At 53.0% G+C, this 14,998-nt stretch overlaps 3 protein-coding genes and 1 pseudogene across 4 annotated transcripts; all 4 read left to right on the top strand.

Moving 5' to 3' along the window:
* Nucleotides 1-431: 431 nt before the first annotated feature.
* On the top strand, nucleotides 432-2,432 carry BDZ99DRAFT_474055 (DHS-like NAD/FAD-binding domain-containing protein; the record flags this gene model as incomplete). The annotated part of the gene is made up of 2 exons (XM_033721867.1): nucleotides 432-828; nucleotides 880-2,432. 2 exons carry the CDS (start codon nucleotides 432-434, stop codon nucleotides 2,430-2,432), a joined length of 1,950 nt encoding a protein of 649 aa, XP_033580356.1.
* A 1,944-nt stretch (nucleotides 2,433-4,376) lies between these two features.
* BDZ99DRAFT_t30 lies at nucleotides 4,377-4,520 on the top strand (annotated as a pseudogene). The gene has a single exon. The product of its transcript is annotated as a tRNA-OTHER (tRNA).
* A 1,101-nt stretch (nucleotides 4,521-5,621) lies between these two features.
* On the top strand, nucleotides 5,622-10,492 carry BDZ99DRAFT_496396 (uncharacterized protein; the record flags this gene model as incomplete). The annotated part of the gene is made up of 4 exons (XM_033723442.1): nucleotides 5,622-5,693; nucleotides 5,887-5,975; nucleotides 6,312-6,450; nucleotides 6,539-10,492. The coding sequence occupies 4 exons, from the start codon at nucleotides 5,622-5,624 to the stop codon at nucleotides 10,151-10,153; spliced, it is 3,915 nt and encodes a 1,304-aa protein (XP_033580355.1). The 3' UTR covers nucleotides 10,154-10,492.
* Nucleotides 10,493-10,846: 354 nt separating this feature from the next.
* On the top strand, nucleotides 10,847-14,692 carry BDZ99DRAFT_412089 (RIC1-domain-containing protein). The gene is made up of 5 exons (XM_033716644.1): nucleotides 10,847-11,311; nucleotides 11,359-12,780; nucleotides 12,834-13,101; nucleotides 13,150-13,637; nucleotides 13,699-14,692. The coding sequence occupies exons 1-5, from the start codon at nucleotides 10,925-10,927 to the stop codon at nucleotides 14,437-14,439; spliced, it is 3,306 nt and encodes a 1,101-aa protein (XP_033580354.1). The 5' UTR covers nucleotides 10,847-10,924; the 3' UTR covers nucleotides 14,440-14,692.
* Nucleotides 14,693-14,998: the final 306 nt, after the last annotated feature.

Below are 14,998 nucleotides of genomic sequence, written 5' to 3'. Positions count from 1 at the left end.
ACTTCTGCGCTGACGATGGAGTGATCCATGGATGGCGACAAACGTGACAATGGCCACCTGGTGACAGCTTCACCCGAGACCACAAAGGACGTCTGCACAGTGGCCAGCGCATTGCTGCTCATTGACGGGCTCTGCCATGAATCAGGGGCGCTGTACCCATCCTCTCGCTCTTGCTCGTGGTGGCCCGATGCGGCGCCAAAACAATGGAAGCACAATGGGTAAACACGCCAAGCTAGCTCCACCGCCAGGCACAACGTCTCCACCCGAAACCGCGAACCTCATCTCGATACCAGCCTCCCGCCCCCCATTCACTCCACCGCGACTCCCACGCGCGCCATCTGCTGCCATATTTCCCTTGCATGTACTCCAATGATCTAGTCGCGCCTTCCACGACCTCTTTTTGCGGCCCACCGCCGCGCCCCTCGTTCACCATGGACACATCCTTCCACCACTTCGACTTTGGCTCTGACGGCGGGAGCTCTCCAGTCAGCTCTGTGCCCTCTCGATCGCCGTCGCCGCCGACAGAGTTCTGTTATTCTGCACGATCCTATCCGTCGCCGTCTGCATCGCAGCAGTCTTCCGCAGAGGCGTCGCCAGCTCCTGACCCGATGACCACAGCCGCCCCGTCTGGCGACGATGACGGGCCTCCACCAGCCAAGCGGAGGAAGATCTCGGAACCGAAGCCACGCACGACCGAGCGCCTCGACTTGCGATACGGAGAGGTCAGCGATGCCGAAAAGCCGCAGCTCGAGCGTCTGCTCAAGGTGCTGCACAAGAAGCGCAAGATTGTTGTGATTGCGGGCGCAGGAATCTCTGTATCCGCCGGCAGTAAGTCCTCGCTCACTCACCACCCACAATCGCGACTAACCCTTCTATCAGTCCCCGATTTCCGATCTTCCACTGGTCTGTTTAAGTCGCTCCGGAAGAGCCAGAATTTGAGATCGTCTGGCAAGGATCTGTTCGACGCTTCGGTATACCAGGATGACCAGTCCACCACCTCATTCCACGAGATGGTACGAGAACTTTCCCAGGCGACAAAGCAAGCACAGCCGACCGCCTTTCACCATCTCCTGGCGACATTGGCGCACGAGGGGCGACTTCTCCGGTTATACTCTCAGAATGTCGATGGCATTGATACTTCGCTTGAGCCGCTAAAAACAGAGGTACCCCTGCCAAAGAAGGCGCCATGGCCCAAGACAGTGCAGCTCCACGGTGGCCTCGACAAGATGGTCTGCTCAAAATGTCATAAGCTATCCGATTTTGAAGCTGGTCTCTTCGATGGTCCGATTCCACCTTCCTGTGCCGAGTGCGTCACGAACGATGAGGTGCGCGCCGCTGTCAATAAGCGCAGCCACGGCATTGGCAGACTCCGCCCTCGCATGGTACTGTACAACGAGCACAATCCCGATGACGAGGCGATTGGATCCGTTACGCGCATGGACTTGAGGACACGACCAGACGCTATCATTGTTGCTGGAACAACGCTGAAGGTTCCTGGCGTGCGCCGAATTACGAGAGAGATGTGTGGAGTAGTCCGGGACCGGAGAGACGGAATGACGGTATGGATCAACAACGACCCGGAACCCATCGGCAAAGATCTAGAGAATTGTTGGGATTTGATCGTGAGAGGCCCTTGCGATGAAGTCGCCCGGTATGCTGGCATGCCCAGATGGGATGACCACTCGGAGGCGGAGTTCAAGGTAGTCACCGATGAAGAACTGCGCAAAGCCAAGGAGAACACCGCAGAAGTCGTTGTTGTCTCGCCCATGAAGCCTAAGGCCTTTGAACAAGTACAGGGACAATTGGTAACACCTGTCGCTAGTCCCCGAATGGCCCCACGAACTTCGATCGAACCTCCTCCATCAATCCAGGGTTCGTCGACACCCACGAAGAGGAAGATCATTCCGACGAGCAAAGCGGCAGCCTTGATGAACGCGTCCGAAGCAGCAGATTCGAAGCCAGTACTCAAACCAGCACCAAAAAAGCGCCTCTCGATACCGAAGACTTCGATTCCTCCCAAGACTGTGACGAAGGCTACGAAGCCGACGAAGAAGACTGGGCCGAAGCCGAGGACGAACAAGATCACCGGCGCCTTCGGAGTATCGAAATCCACTACCTCGAAGACAACCGCCAAGCAGACTATGAAACTCAACATGAGCCTGCGGCAGGAAGAGACCATCAATGTCAGTCCGAAGAAGATAGTGGCCGTCGAAGTTCCCATTCCAATGGCTCCGATTTCTCCACAAGCAGCCAGGAACAACGCCTCACCTCTGCATAATCCCCCAACACCGACTCGATCTCCAGAAATGAAGCTCCTCCTCCCAGTCGCAACAGTTTCTACACCAGAACATAGCACTACCGTAAAGGACACGAGGATCACCATTTCCCCGACAGGCACTTTACCTCGCGATCTAGCGAGGTTTGTCGACTGACTAGTTCTGCCATGTTCTGGCCTGTACTCTTGGATGAGAGGCCACCCAGGATCTCGCGACGAGTAGTGCATGCCATCATATGTGTCATCGACATTGTTATTTCATGAGGTGTTTTCGGATATATGGGGCAGTCTACGATTCACTCGGTGCATTTGATAAGGTCAGGGTTCGACCTTACTGTGCGCTTTTCTTGTCATTGTCATTACTTCTAGAGGCTTCGTCGTCTTCTTAAGCCTCTCTATTTTCAATTCTCCTACATGATACCCAGGCATTCATGTGCGCGTTGCATTGTCAGGGCGCCCAACGGGGATATTAGGCTTGCAAGTTCAACGCTGTCCATGAGACAGAGAAGTCTAGCATAGGGCTTGTTTAGTGCCTAATACAAAGGTGTATGATTTGATTTAGATTGGCCCCAAACCATTGTGATGATCGCTTTTGCCGTGCTTCCATTGCATCAAGCACATAGGGGCGAACCCATTCCGAGAAGTGTTGCAAGTGGGCCGTACGTAGCCTCTGCCTTAGATGTAGCCTCCAGCAAAACCGGCTGTCTGTATTGACTTAGCATATATACAGGGCCTGCGAGAGAGAAGAATTCGCCGGTCGCTCTCGACCAACAACAACCGCTGGCTTAGGATTCTGCTCATACCAATGTCTAAACAGCTCGCGTCCCTGTATGCCAGCTTTCACCATTACCGCACCTCCACTCCAGTCTTCCGGCCCCCGTTCCATGTTTTATGAAACTTTCACACCTTTGAAATTATGGGTATTCATTGCCAGGCTCCCCAATTCAACGCTCCGTCTCACACAATCATGCCCAGTATTCGAATTGATAGGGCGTAGGTTGTAGACTGCCTCTTAACTGACCACCCATCTACTAGCTGAGGTACTCCTTGCAGTGAATTACATGCGAGAAATAGTGGAGCCCAAGCAGTGATATAGCCGTGTGCCCAAACTTAGTACTGTAGTTGATGCGTTTTGAGACTCACTGCCAGGACTCATCCATCCACTTCGCGATTGCCTTGACACACTTCGCCTCATAGCATGTATTGTCGTTCTCAAAGGTATTGTGACAGACTGCTCAGGCGGAATAGTGATTTGTGAGCGGCTTTCGACGGTTCGATTAAGGGACTGCCACTCGGATGGTGAGGAGCTAGCATGGGTGGTCGGAGCGGCATTTGTAGTTGGTGTTTCCTGACTTGATAATCTCGTTTTTACATTCGTCCTTTTCGGATGCGATAGTAGTAGTCGCTAGTAATGCAATGACGATGAAGATAAGTCATTTGATGCCCGTAGTCGGAGAGGCCGATAAAGGAAAAGGCGATTGGTAACGACAAACATTGCGTCTTGTGGGGTTTCGAATTGACTTTCGCCTTCAAGCGTCCAGGGTGATTTTACCTTCATGCCAGCTTTTCTCAAATGCCCGTAAGGCATGATTAAACGGAGGCGTAGACTCATCGAGAAGACATGGTTCAAACGTAGGCCTGCAAGCCCACTCAGGCCCGCGAGATCGATGTAGAGTCTCGTGTTGCGTGGTTGTTTCTTCGCGTCCAGGCTGGCGGAAGAAAAGGTATGTATATGACACCGTGGTAGTTCCCCGTTCGCTGGGTCAATATCCATTTACTTCGCACTTAATCTGAGAGCTGCGGTACCCACAAGCATATAATTGTTATAGAGGCACCGCGAAGGAATACATGCGGAAGGAAAACATCGCTTTCAACCTGAAGCAGATGCGATGTAAACATCGACTGAGCTTTCCTTGCAAACGTCGTCAGTCTTCAGCAAGAACTATTTCTTTCCTCTCTGGTTTGCCAATCAAGAGACTCGGTCCGTGTTACCTTTGTCTCTACGTGTGTCAGGTGCGTATGCTCCTAGGTCACTACCCTCATATCAAAAGCCCCATCGCACTTTTATACACTCTCTTATTCTACTCACCGCTAACTCAAATCCAGTGTAGTTCAGTGGTTAGAACGAAATTCCAATAACGCTTAGGGAGGAATGCTTTCGGTTATGCCAATTGCCCCCAAGCGCAGCAGGTCGGGATGACCGCTGGTGGAAATTGAAACCTGAGTTCGAATCTCAGCACCGAAATCTTTTTTGCGGGTCTGTTCTCTTCCTGCCTCGAGTTTGTCGGTAGGATATATAGCATCAGTGCGTAAGAGGCGGTGTATGTCAGCTTGAATGTCGGAACGGTAGTGCGGGTAGCTGTATAGCTTCCGTCATTCCACGAGTCTTTATGAGCAATCGTGCGACTGTGAGCAGCCGAGGTGCTGTGGAACCAAGCATTGACTGAGAAACCTGTAGAACTTGTTCTACGGGATCTACAGCGAATAATTTTACTCCATTAACCATCATCTCCGGTGTAGGCCAGTTGGTTTGACCCTGCCTAAAACACCTATGCCGAGGACGGAAGAAGGATTCATTCAGTCCTCCTTTCGTCTCCGACATATGTGTTCTAGTCAAAACCCGTGTTCGATCCACGGCGCCGGACATGTTCCTTTTCTTTTGGCGTTGGTAGGTACCGGTCTTTGGTGCCCGGTCCCGAGAGCTTTACTTTCGGTGCATCGAAAGCAGTTCGTGATGATTGAGCGTCTCTAGTTTTTCTTCATATACAGAGGTGATTGCTATAAGGAGAACCGTTGGATTAAATGGTGATCACGCGATAGCGCTGTGATAAAGAGACGTCAAGAAAAGGTGTTTTACTTCTAGATAAACGCTAGTAGTATCAAAATCACCGAGCAAGAAACACTCAAGATTAAAGGAATGGTGCAATGAAGGGCTTGAAGTAGAATCTGCAGGAGCACGCGCACTCTTCGTAGCAACACCAAATGTGAAGTGAACTTCAAAACCATTGAAAGCTAAAAGTGATTGGCACTTTTCAGGCGATCCCAAGTGACTTTCTGTCCCCGGAGACTCAAACATGAGTGCAGAGCTATTATAGCATCTACAACAAAGTGGCAGTCCCTGGAACACGTTAGCTTTGTGATACTTCGATGAATAAAGCTGGCTTGCCATACTAGATATACGTTAGTCCGAAGAGATTTCAATGTCCGAGGCGCCGTGTCTGTATGCCATTTCCGATTCTCATTGAGTATCTCTATCGCTATGATCCTAAGGATTACCCATCCTCAGGAAGACGTTTTTGCACTTTTCGTAGATACCACCGATTTCGCGATATCGATGGTTTCTAAAATGTCCGATAAACGTGGCCAAGGACGTTCAGATATAGTTCAGTCGTCAAGTCTGATAGAGGTGTTCATGATTGTTCGTGGTGCGGAGAGGTGACATTAAAAGCTAGCTCCACACCTCCACTCGGGAGAGCGGGCCCACCCTGGCATGTGAATCTAAGGTTTCTGGAACTCAACACCACGCTTGTGCATCACCAGATAGTCTCGAAGGCATCCGAGCGATCGCATCTCTTGTTGCTTGACGCAGCTCTCTGCCCTATCCGCCGTAGCTGCTGATGCGCCCTCTTACAGCCTCCACGTCCGTCTCCCCGCTATCACCTCCGCGTCCACCAACCCGTCCCGTCTCACCAAGCTCCCGGTACGATAGGAGCGGGTAAAGCTTCAGCGCAGCCAGCCGGTCTGACCGGTTTCACGTCGCAAGCTCGCATGAGCCTTGCGCCTCCTCATCTTCCTCCGGTCCCGTCAATGTCGATTGAATGCACCCCTTAAACCCTTTCTTGCGGGCCTTCTTCCGTAGCACACTCCCCACCCAGTGCGCGCCGGCTCACCATCACGTATGCGGCCCGCCATCCTATCACATTAAATAATCCGCTAATAGCGCTTTCTACTGCTAGGTTCTATTGGTTCCAACCACCGAAGTCCTCCTTCATTCCCGCGATCGCGAGACGCACGCCTTATACTCTGATCTAAGTAGTTCGGAGGACTTCCTCGCAAGTCATGTTATCAGGGTGCCCGGCGGAGTCAAGGATGGGTCGAACTTTAGAGAAAACCGAGGCAAAGCGAAGCAGTACTCGACGGCGAACGGACGCATTCTGGTGATAAAGGATGCGTTCGTATGGAGCAATAAAGGTACTGTCGCATATGGGCAGCGCGGACCTCAAAGTGGCGCTAATAGCAACAGGCTTTAAAACCCTTAACCAGGCCCAACTTCTCGGCGATGCTATCTATTATCCCGATTCCTTCGACGCACAGCCATGGCTGATCTACTACATCTCGCGACCGTTGGTTGGCACTTACGAATCCATACCCATCATAGCCGCTACCATCTCCGGCAGCCCTACAAAGGAAGCAGCGGCACTGCAGGATGGAGCGAACGGTGTGAACGGGACCAGCGCATCAAGCTCCGCTATGCCACGAAAGACTGAGATCAAGTCTTTTGGAGATTTGCTCAATCATTTCCCCATGATTGCGCGACAAATGCAACCTGGGCTCAAGAGGCTCTTCGAAGAGTTCGGAAAAGAATTTGAAAAGCCACTGCCGTCGGTACCAAACAGGCCATCTCGATCGTCATCATTGAACTCCCTACGCAGAGCATCAGTGTCTTCTACGGAGAGCCTGCCAACGTCGCTACAGAGCACTATTTCCCATGGACCCAATGACATTCATGCTAGCCTTGATGTTGACGAGGAAGAGGATTTGATGAGGCGTTCGCTAGAGACGGCTGTTACAGCCGCTATAGATCTCTTTCAGATGGTTGACAAACAGCAGCTGTCTTTACTTGGCGCGACGACCGATCTCACTGGACCGCTTGTTGAGCGCATGATCGAACGCTACATCACGGAACAGGTCCATCATACAATCCTTTTCCCAAGGCTTTGCTCTATTAGAAGGTTTGATGACTTAGAATTAGAAGCCAGGATCCGTCAGATGGTGGACGTTGATATTTCGCAGGTGGGTATCACTATTGGCAATGGACAGAAGGGTAAACGTGAGCTGGCAATACGACTGTCAAAAGGAGCCGAGATTTTCAAAAAGATGGGCGTTGCTGGAGGCCCTCAAGAGATGGTGGAGATCTTACTGTCGACCCAGAAGCACATCACGATGCCAGACAAGCCTGCCGATACGTCGAGCTTGAGACTCGACGCCAATGGGAAATCAGACTCAGAGAAGGAGGATCCCATGCTTACGATCAACGCCGACACACTTGTCTCACTCCTCTTGATAGTTGTCATTCGATCACCTGTACGGCATCTCCAGGCACGCTTATCCTACATGCGCCACTTCATCTTTATAGATGATGTGGAAAGCGGAGAGATGGGCTACGCACTAAGCACATTCGAAGCTGTCATATCGTATCTGGCGAAAGATGCTGGTGGTCTGAGGAAATCAAGCCGCAGAAATAGGAAACTATGGGAGGCAACCATTAATGGAGACATTGCCGAAATGCAAAGTGTCTTAGAACCGGATAGGTCTTTAGACTCTGAAGAGCACCAGCCTAACGAAGACGAGTCTATTCTAGCCAGACATGTTAGGTATAACAATAGCGACACCGACTTGTTATCCATCGGGGGCACTACATTAAACGGCGATTATCATCGGCACGAAAGACGCCACAGCTCTTCTCATAGTGAGCGGAGGCTTCAAGCCGGCCCTTTAGCTCATATTTTCCCTTTCCAAAGAGCTCCTTCCCCCCCGACGGCAGAACGTCCAAAAGCAAAGAAGAGGGTATCGATGGACACCCGAAGTACATCGAGCTCTTCCATGTTTTCCTTTAGGTCTCGTACGAACACGATCGACTCGCACAACAGCGGTATCGAGGGGGATACCTCGATTGAAAGGCTTACTCAGACTCATAGCCCCGAAGGAGAGTCTGTTTTGATGATGGCCGTCGAGAAAAGCCAGGACAAGGCCTTGCACTATCTCCTGAGCCTGTCTCAGTACTATTCGCCAGACGCGGTTCTCGAAGATTGTAGCAACAACGGCACTACCCTGCTCAGTGCTGCGATCCAGTTGTCGCATGCCAAGACGACGGACTTGATCCTAGACTTCGTTCTCGATAATTCTCCGAGCGAGAAGGTTGTCAAAGAATACATAGTTATCCAAGACTCCTCGGGCAGATGCGCCGCACATTACCTCTTTAACCAACCACGCCTGATATCCCGAATTGGCCATCTAGTACCATGGAGACTAAAAGACAAGAATGGCCAAACACCACTTTTCGCCTTGTGCAGATCGTACGATCACGATGAGTACCGTTGGATGATTAACGCCGCTATCAACTCGGCGACAGACGCCCAAGGCGATGGCCAGAAGCTGCACCTCGACGAACATATCGATGCTAAGGGCAACACACTCCTCCATATCATCAACGATCCGGCCATTGCTATAAGGCTATTATATCAAGACACGGACGTGAACGCCCCTAACGATAAGCATTTCACACCGTTGATGGTTGCGAGCAAGTATGGACGGACGGAGCTCGTGCGGCAATTATTTCAAGACGCCCGAGTCGACCCCTCTGTCAAAGACGTGCGGGGCCTAACAGCTGTAGAGCTTGCTAAAGATGACGATGTTCGAAATCGCATTGATGATCTCGTTCTTCTTCAAAGCGAACCAACTTCGGATGGACGCATTACTACAGTTGTTCGTTCATTCTTTGTAGAGGATGGAACTGTGCGACTGGTCCTGAAGTCCGGTGCACCGAACGACAACTCCACTATCACGGTTACCACATGCCGGAGATCCCTAGTCGATTTCGAGAATCTCGCAAAATGGTTAGCCCAAGAACATCCAGCGTCCTGGCTTCCCTCCATTGCAAATTTGCCATCGCCGTTCCTGATACCCTCAAGACCGTCCCGCGCCATCCTCCGAGACATTCAAATCCGCCTAGATTCGTTCCTCAAGCTACTCCTCACCCATTCCACCTTCTCCACCCACGAGATGGTATGGGAATTCTTCCTCGTCCCCGACATGGAACCCTCACTGCTCCAAGAACGCTCCTCCCGCAAGTCCGAAATCCGCGCCGAGCACGTGCGCGACGAATACAGTCCCGTCCGCGACGTCCGCGAAGTCGAGCTCTTTGTGCAATACGCCCGCGAATCCGTCCGCTCGGTTCACCACTCCACGAAATCGATCCTCCGCCGCACAACTAAACTGCGCACGGCGTCTACTGACCTCACGGATGCTGCGAGTATCTCGAGCCAGGCCGTCCAGTCCCTCATCTTCCTACCACAGGAGCATCTCAAAGCATTTGAGAAGTACACCAAGACGCTACTGCAGAGCGATGCAAGCCCGATGACGAGTTTCTACTATAACATGCTCGCGATCTCGTCCACCACCACTGCAGTACTCACAGCGCTGAATCGTCCATCCACACTTATTTCCCAAATGTCAACGACGCAGAAGGCGATCGATCGCCACAGCCTCTCTTTCCGGCGCTCAGACCGCTGGCCCCTGGGTCTACTTGACGACGCTCGCCACCGTATTCAACGCGATGCAGCGGAGAAGATGGATAAGAGCCTCAATGAGCTGGATGGACTAGGGCGAGAGTTGCGGTATACGCAGCAGGTTGTTGCGGGGGAGCTGGCGGCTTGGCAAGAGCAGCGGGTTGCGATGGGGAGGAAGGCGTGTCGGGAGTTGGCGCTCAAGATGGTGGTCACGGAGCGGGCGAGGTTGGAGAGCATGAGGAGGGCGCTGAGGGGGCTGGGGCTTGGGGAGGGAAGGCCGGAGAGGGGGAGAAGGAGGGAGAGGAGTGAGCGGGTGGTGGCAAAGCAGAGTGGGCAGGTGGTGGCACAAGCTAATGGGAGTGCCCCTTGAGTGAGCGAAAGGGTATGCATTTCGCACATGATCTTCGATTGTATAGATATAAGGTGAGGTGTTTAGGGTACCGGGCGTTTTTTGGGGGATCTTAGGCGGATGGTGGGAAAGTTCTTGAGATTGGGTCAGCACCTGGACTGGGCTGGTAGTTGTAGGTTTTTAATATTAGTATGGATGCTTGAGAGCGAGTAGGCTCTTGGTGTACCTCTTTGAAACGGCATGTTGCAAAGAGTCACCGATTTGACCACGTGAAATCGGCTGGTTAGATACTGCAAAGAGGTGGCATTCAATTGAGCCACCGCTTTGGTCAATTATGTTACAAACACTTTCCAATCTAACCGTGTGAATTCCGATTTCTTTGACACTGCGTAAACGTAATGTGCTACGTGTTGTACATGGAGAGAGGCCCCCCTTTGTCCTCTTTCGTTGCAAATACTTACCGATCTGACCGCGTAGAACATTTTTTTTAGACGCTAGGTAGATGCAACGTGGTATCTTCCGTACGAACCGTGAAATCGTGAAAGGTTTTCAGTCCTCAGTATTATGCTTGTCATAAAATCGAGGAGCGCTCAAATGGTCACGTGGTTTGTTATCGATCATCTCAAAGCCGAGAACTACACAGCCACGCGGATTCAACTCCACATGCAAGCCACGCCTTCCCATCACGAACCCGAGCCACACTCCCCTGCAGCAGCTCAGCTTCGAAGTTCCTCTTAGCACTGCCGTGGGATGGAGTCGCGCCAATGCAGCCATCGAGCGTGATCGAGAGCCATGACGTACTGGCCCATCTCTGCCCCCTCCGTCTATGCAGCCAGCAAGCACCAGGTGCCCGAGGAATGCATCACCACCAGCGACGACGGCGTCACAGACCGAGCTGGGCGCCCCTCCCCGCGAACACCTAGGCATGGACCAGCAGAAGACAAGGACGCGCAATCAGAGAAAACAGAGGACTCGGCCGAGTACTTTAATTCGGGGAAGCAGAGGGACCCGCGCATAGGAGATGGAGAGAAATCTCAGCAATCAGACTCGAGGAGGCCGCCAAAAGAATGGATTCCAGAAGAGGACCTGTCAGGAGAAATAATTGGGATAAGGGTGACCCGTAGTGGGCATATGTTTGCAACTATCACTCGCTCTACCCTCACAATATGGCAGACCAAGGTAAGTTATTGTGCCCCGAAGCTCATCCAAAGCTGACAACGCCCTAGCCCACTGCCATTCTAGCATCTGTCCTGCGCTCTGAACACTCCCTCAAAACCTACGGGCCTAATGTCACCCTCTTACTTCGTCCTGATTCCGCTATTTTCGTTGTCCAGACCACTCTTGGATATCTTATAACCTACTCATTGGCTACGGACCCGACATCACGCGTATACAGGACACAATTTGCAAGCACCACCCAAGGACACTCGCGGAGACATAGCGTTGGGGGTCTCAGGACACACCGCACCAATGAAGCAAATGCGGGCCCGGGCGAGGGCAGCGGCGTCAGAGAAATCAGCTTGCGGTTCCGCATGGTCATACGAGTCGATGCCGGGATTGCCAGAGCCCTTGCTCTGGACGACGAGCTGATAGTGGCAACGGAGAAGCCTGCAGCTATACAGTGCATCCGATGGGCCCCGGACAACACAGGGAGTCAGACCAGCACTGAACTCTTGAGCCGGATGTCATGGTTGGGAAAGAAAGCCACAATCACCGAGATGGTGTACGACCGGCCGATGAATCTATCCGCCTGGATAACTGGGGATGGGAAGGGTTTTGCGGTCCAAAGACTCGCGAGGGATAGATCACAGGATCCCAAGTCACAAAATCTATTCCGCGGGTACGCATTTCACTCTCCGGTAGGCGAAGACGATCATGGAACCAAGGCTGCGATCAACGCGCGGTTCTCCCTTCTTGCAGTCGGTTGCACCAATGGAGATATCTACGTGTATACAGCTCGGGACTACACTGGAAATATCCCTATGTCTCACAAGCTTCGACCGAGTTCAAGTTCGCACGGAGCGCTCAATTTCCTCAGCTACTCTCCTGACGGGTACTGTCTCTTTGCCGGATATGAGAACGGCTGGATGATGTGGAGTGTATATGGCAAGCCAGGCGCTAGCAGCTTTGGCGCAGACCGCTCCCTCTCTGAAGCCAACGAGGAGGGTTGGTTGCTTGGAGTCCAAGACGGGTTTTGGATTGGCGGCGGGTCAGAGATTCTGCTCCTCGGGAAAGGAGACAATCGGCTTTGGTTGGTCGAGATGGCTCGCAATGCGATCACAGGCTGCTTCTCATCCGCCAATGTCTCTCGATCGCTGATGCAGACCAACGCTGGCTTTATGATCTACCGAGGATATGATTTACCCGACCTAACGACGATATCTGCAGAGGTCTCACTCTGGCATCATGTCCAAATTCCAGCACACTACCTAATTGACCAATGGCCAATTAGAAGCGCGGTCATCTCATCTGACGGCAGATATGTGGCAGTGGCAGGTAGACGAGGCCTGGCGCACTACAGCGTCAATAGCGGGCGATGGAAAACATTCGAGGACCCCCTGATGGAGAATGAGTTTACAGTGCGCGGAGGCATGTGCTGGTACCAGCATGTTCTCATCGCCGCCATCGAGTCCAGCGATTCCCATGAAGTAAGCACCGCTTCCATTCCTCCGTCTTACCTAAAGCTAAAGTTCGAGAACAGCTTCGGATTTATTCCCGCGAACTATCACTAGATACTAACCATGTAATGCATGTAGAACACCTTCCAGACCCAATAGTTCTCATGGTGTCATCTGGAGAAGATTCCCTGCTCGTCTATACACACGACAACGTGCTCTATCACTACATTATCAGCGTTGCGAATGCAGCGGTCAAGCTGGTTCAGGTCGGGCAAATCACGTTGAATGGCGTCATCCGGTCGCCGGCACGAGTGCGCGCCCTGAGCTGGATCCTACCTGAAGAGCAGCTACGTACGGTTACATACTTCGCCTCAAACAATGACGTGCTGACGTTTGCAGATAACGGCGACCCTTCGCAAGATGTGGCTGTTGCCTCAATTCTGTTCCTTCTCGACGGCAAGCTAGTGCTGCTGCAGCCGGCGACGTCAGAAGCGGGGGAGCTGAAGTACGAGATGCGGATCATTGCACACAACGTCGAGTACTACGTCCTTATGCGCGACAACCCCTCGTTCAATCTCGAGGCGCAGGACGACTCGCTGCCGCCAAGTCCGTCGGCAGGGCTGGTGATGAACGGGGTGCACGGCCACGATCTGCGAGATTCGCTGTGGCTATTCGACGGGAGCGACGTCCGCGTGTGGATCGATATGCTGGACGTGCTGTCGTCGGCGTCAGTCGAGCTGGGCCGTGATCTGCCATCAACGGTCAAGATCCCGGTGGACTTCTACCCCCTGTCGGCATTAATAAACAAGGGCATCTTGTTTGGAGTCGAATCGGAGCTCGTCCAGCGGAGGGACGTCAGCTTTGGGTATATGCGCTTTGTAGCTCGGGTGAGTCGGGGCCAGGAGCGGCCAATCACATTGTGTAGAGGCATTGCTGACCTGATCGCAGACGCATCTCTTTCTGCCCGCCCTCCTACGGCACCACCTCGGGCAATACAACTCACCAGCAGCCCTACACTTATCGCATCACTACCAGCACCTGCAGTACTTTGCCCATGCCCTGGAGATCTTACTGCATGATGTTCTGGATGAGGAGGTGGACACGTCGCCCCCACCAGAGCAAGCATTGCTGCCCAGTGTGCTTTCTTTCCTCTCTTCGTTTCCGCAGTATCTTGATATCGTAGTGCAGTGTACGCGCAAGACAGAAGTGCGCTCGTGGCGGACGTTGTTCTCCTACCTACCACCGCCACAGGAGCTTTTCGAAGAGTCACTTCAGAAGGACTCTCTGAAGACAGCGGGGGGTTACTTGCTTGTCTTGCACACATTTGAAGAGCTCAGCACGAGTTCACAGCAGCTCGTGCGTCTGCTGCAGCGCGCGAAGCAGGAGCAGGACTGGGACTTGTGCAAGGAGCTGGCACGGTTCCTGATGGCGCTCGACGAGACTGGCGGCACCCTGCGCGAAGCACTGGAGCTGGTCGAGCTGCGGTCCCCGACAGGAGAAAACGGGGGAGCGGGCAGTGGAGAACGCAGCTTCATGTTCGACCAGATGCGTCTGAGTGTACCCAGCCGGCGTCGCAACGGCACGGGAGTGGGTATGGGCATCGATTTCTCGGGCCGTGGGTCGAGTCACAGCACCAGCCGCAGTCCGAGCAGCGAGCGCGGCAGCCCGGGAGCACGCGCGCGACGGTGAATACAACTGATGCCTGCTGCAAGGCAGCTGATTGCCTGGAGCGTGCGAAACAGGCGAAAAGTGGTGGGAGAACTCGAAACCGGGTCGTTCATCACACTTCAACGCTTTCACTGGTTTTGAATATAGCTATCTACCGAATTTTTAAAATCAGCTTGGTGTACCAATTGCGTGTATTCTCCGAAAATCTGGCTCTGATCTGGTGGTTCGGTGCACAGCGAACGCACAGTGATGGCCGAGTCCGCGTACCACCAAGTTCTTTACTCGCGCCCAACATATCACCGGCCTGCTGCAAACTGCCTCGATCCAGACGGCCCTCAGCTGGCATGGTGCAATTGCAATCGCAGTGTGGGCCCTGGAGATGCGGTAAGCGGACGGTGGATGCAGTAAGCCCTCGCGAGGATCAGTGGTCCGCGGTGCCAGGCCCAGATGGTCGAGCCCATCTGGCGGGCTGGTCCCCGCGTCTGCAGCAGTGTGCAGCATCCCTGACCGCTCGGTCGGTGTGCAGAGGGCAGCGAACTACTCCATCGAGGGCGCAGGCAGTGCAATCGGCCGTGGCATG

The sequence above is a fragment of the Mytilinidion resinicola genome (genome assembly GCF_010093595.1).
Source record: "Mytilinidion resinicola strain CBS 304.34 unplaced genomic scaffold BDZ99scaffold_5, whole genome shotgun sequence".
Lineage (NCBI taxonomy): Eukaryota > Fungi > Ascomycota > Dothideomycetes > Mytilinidiales > Mytilinidiaceae > Mytilinidion > Mytilinidion resinicola.
Note: the sequence above shows the minus strand (reverse complement) of the source record. Positions and strands in the feature narration are given on the sequence as shown.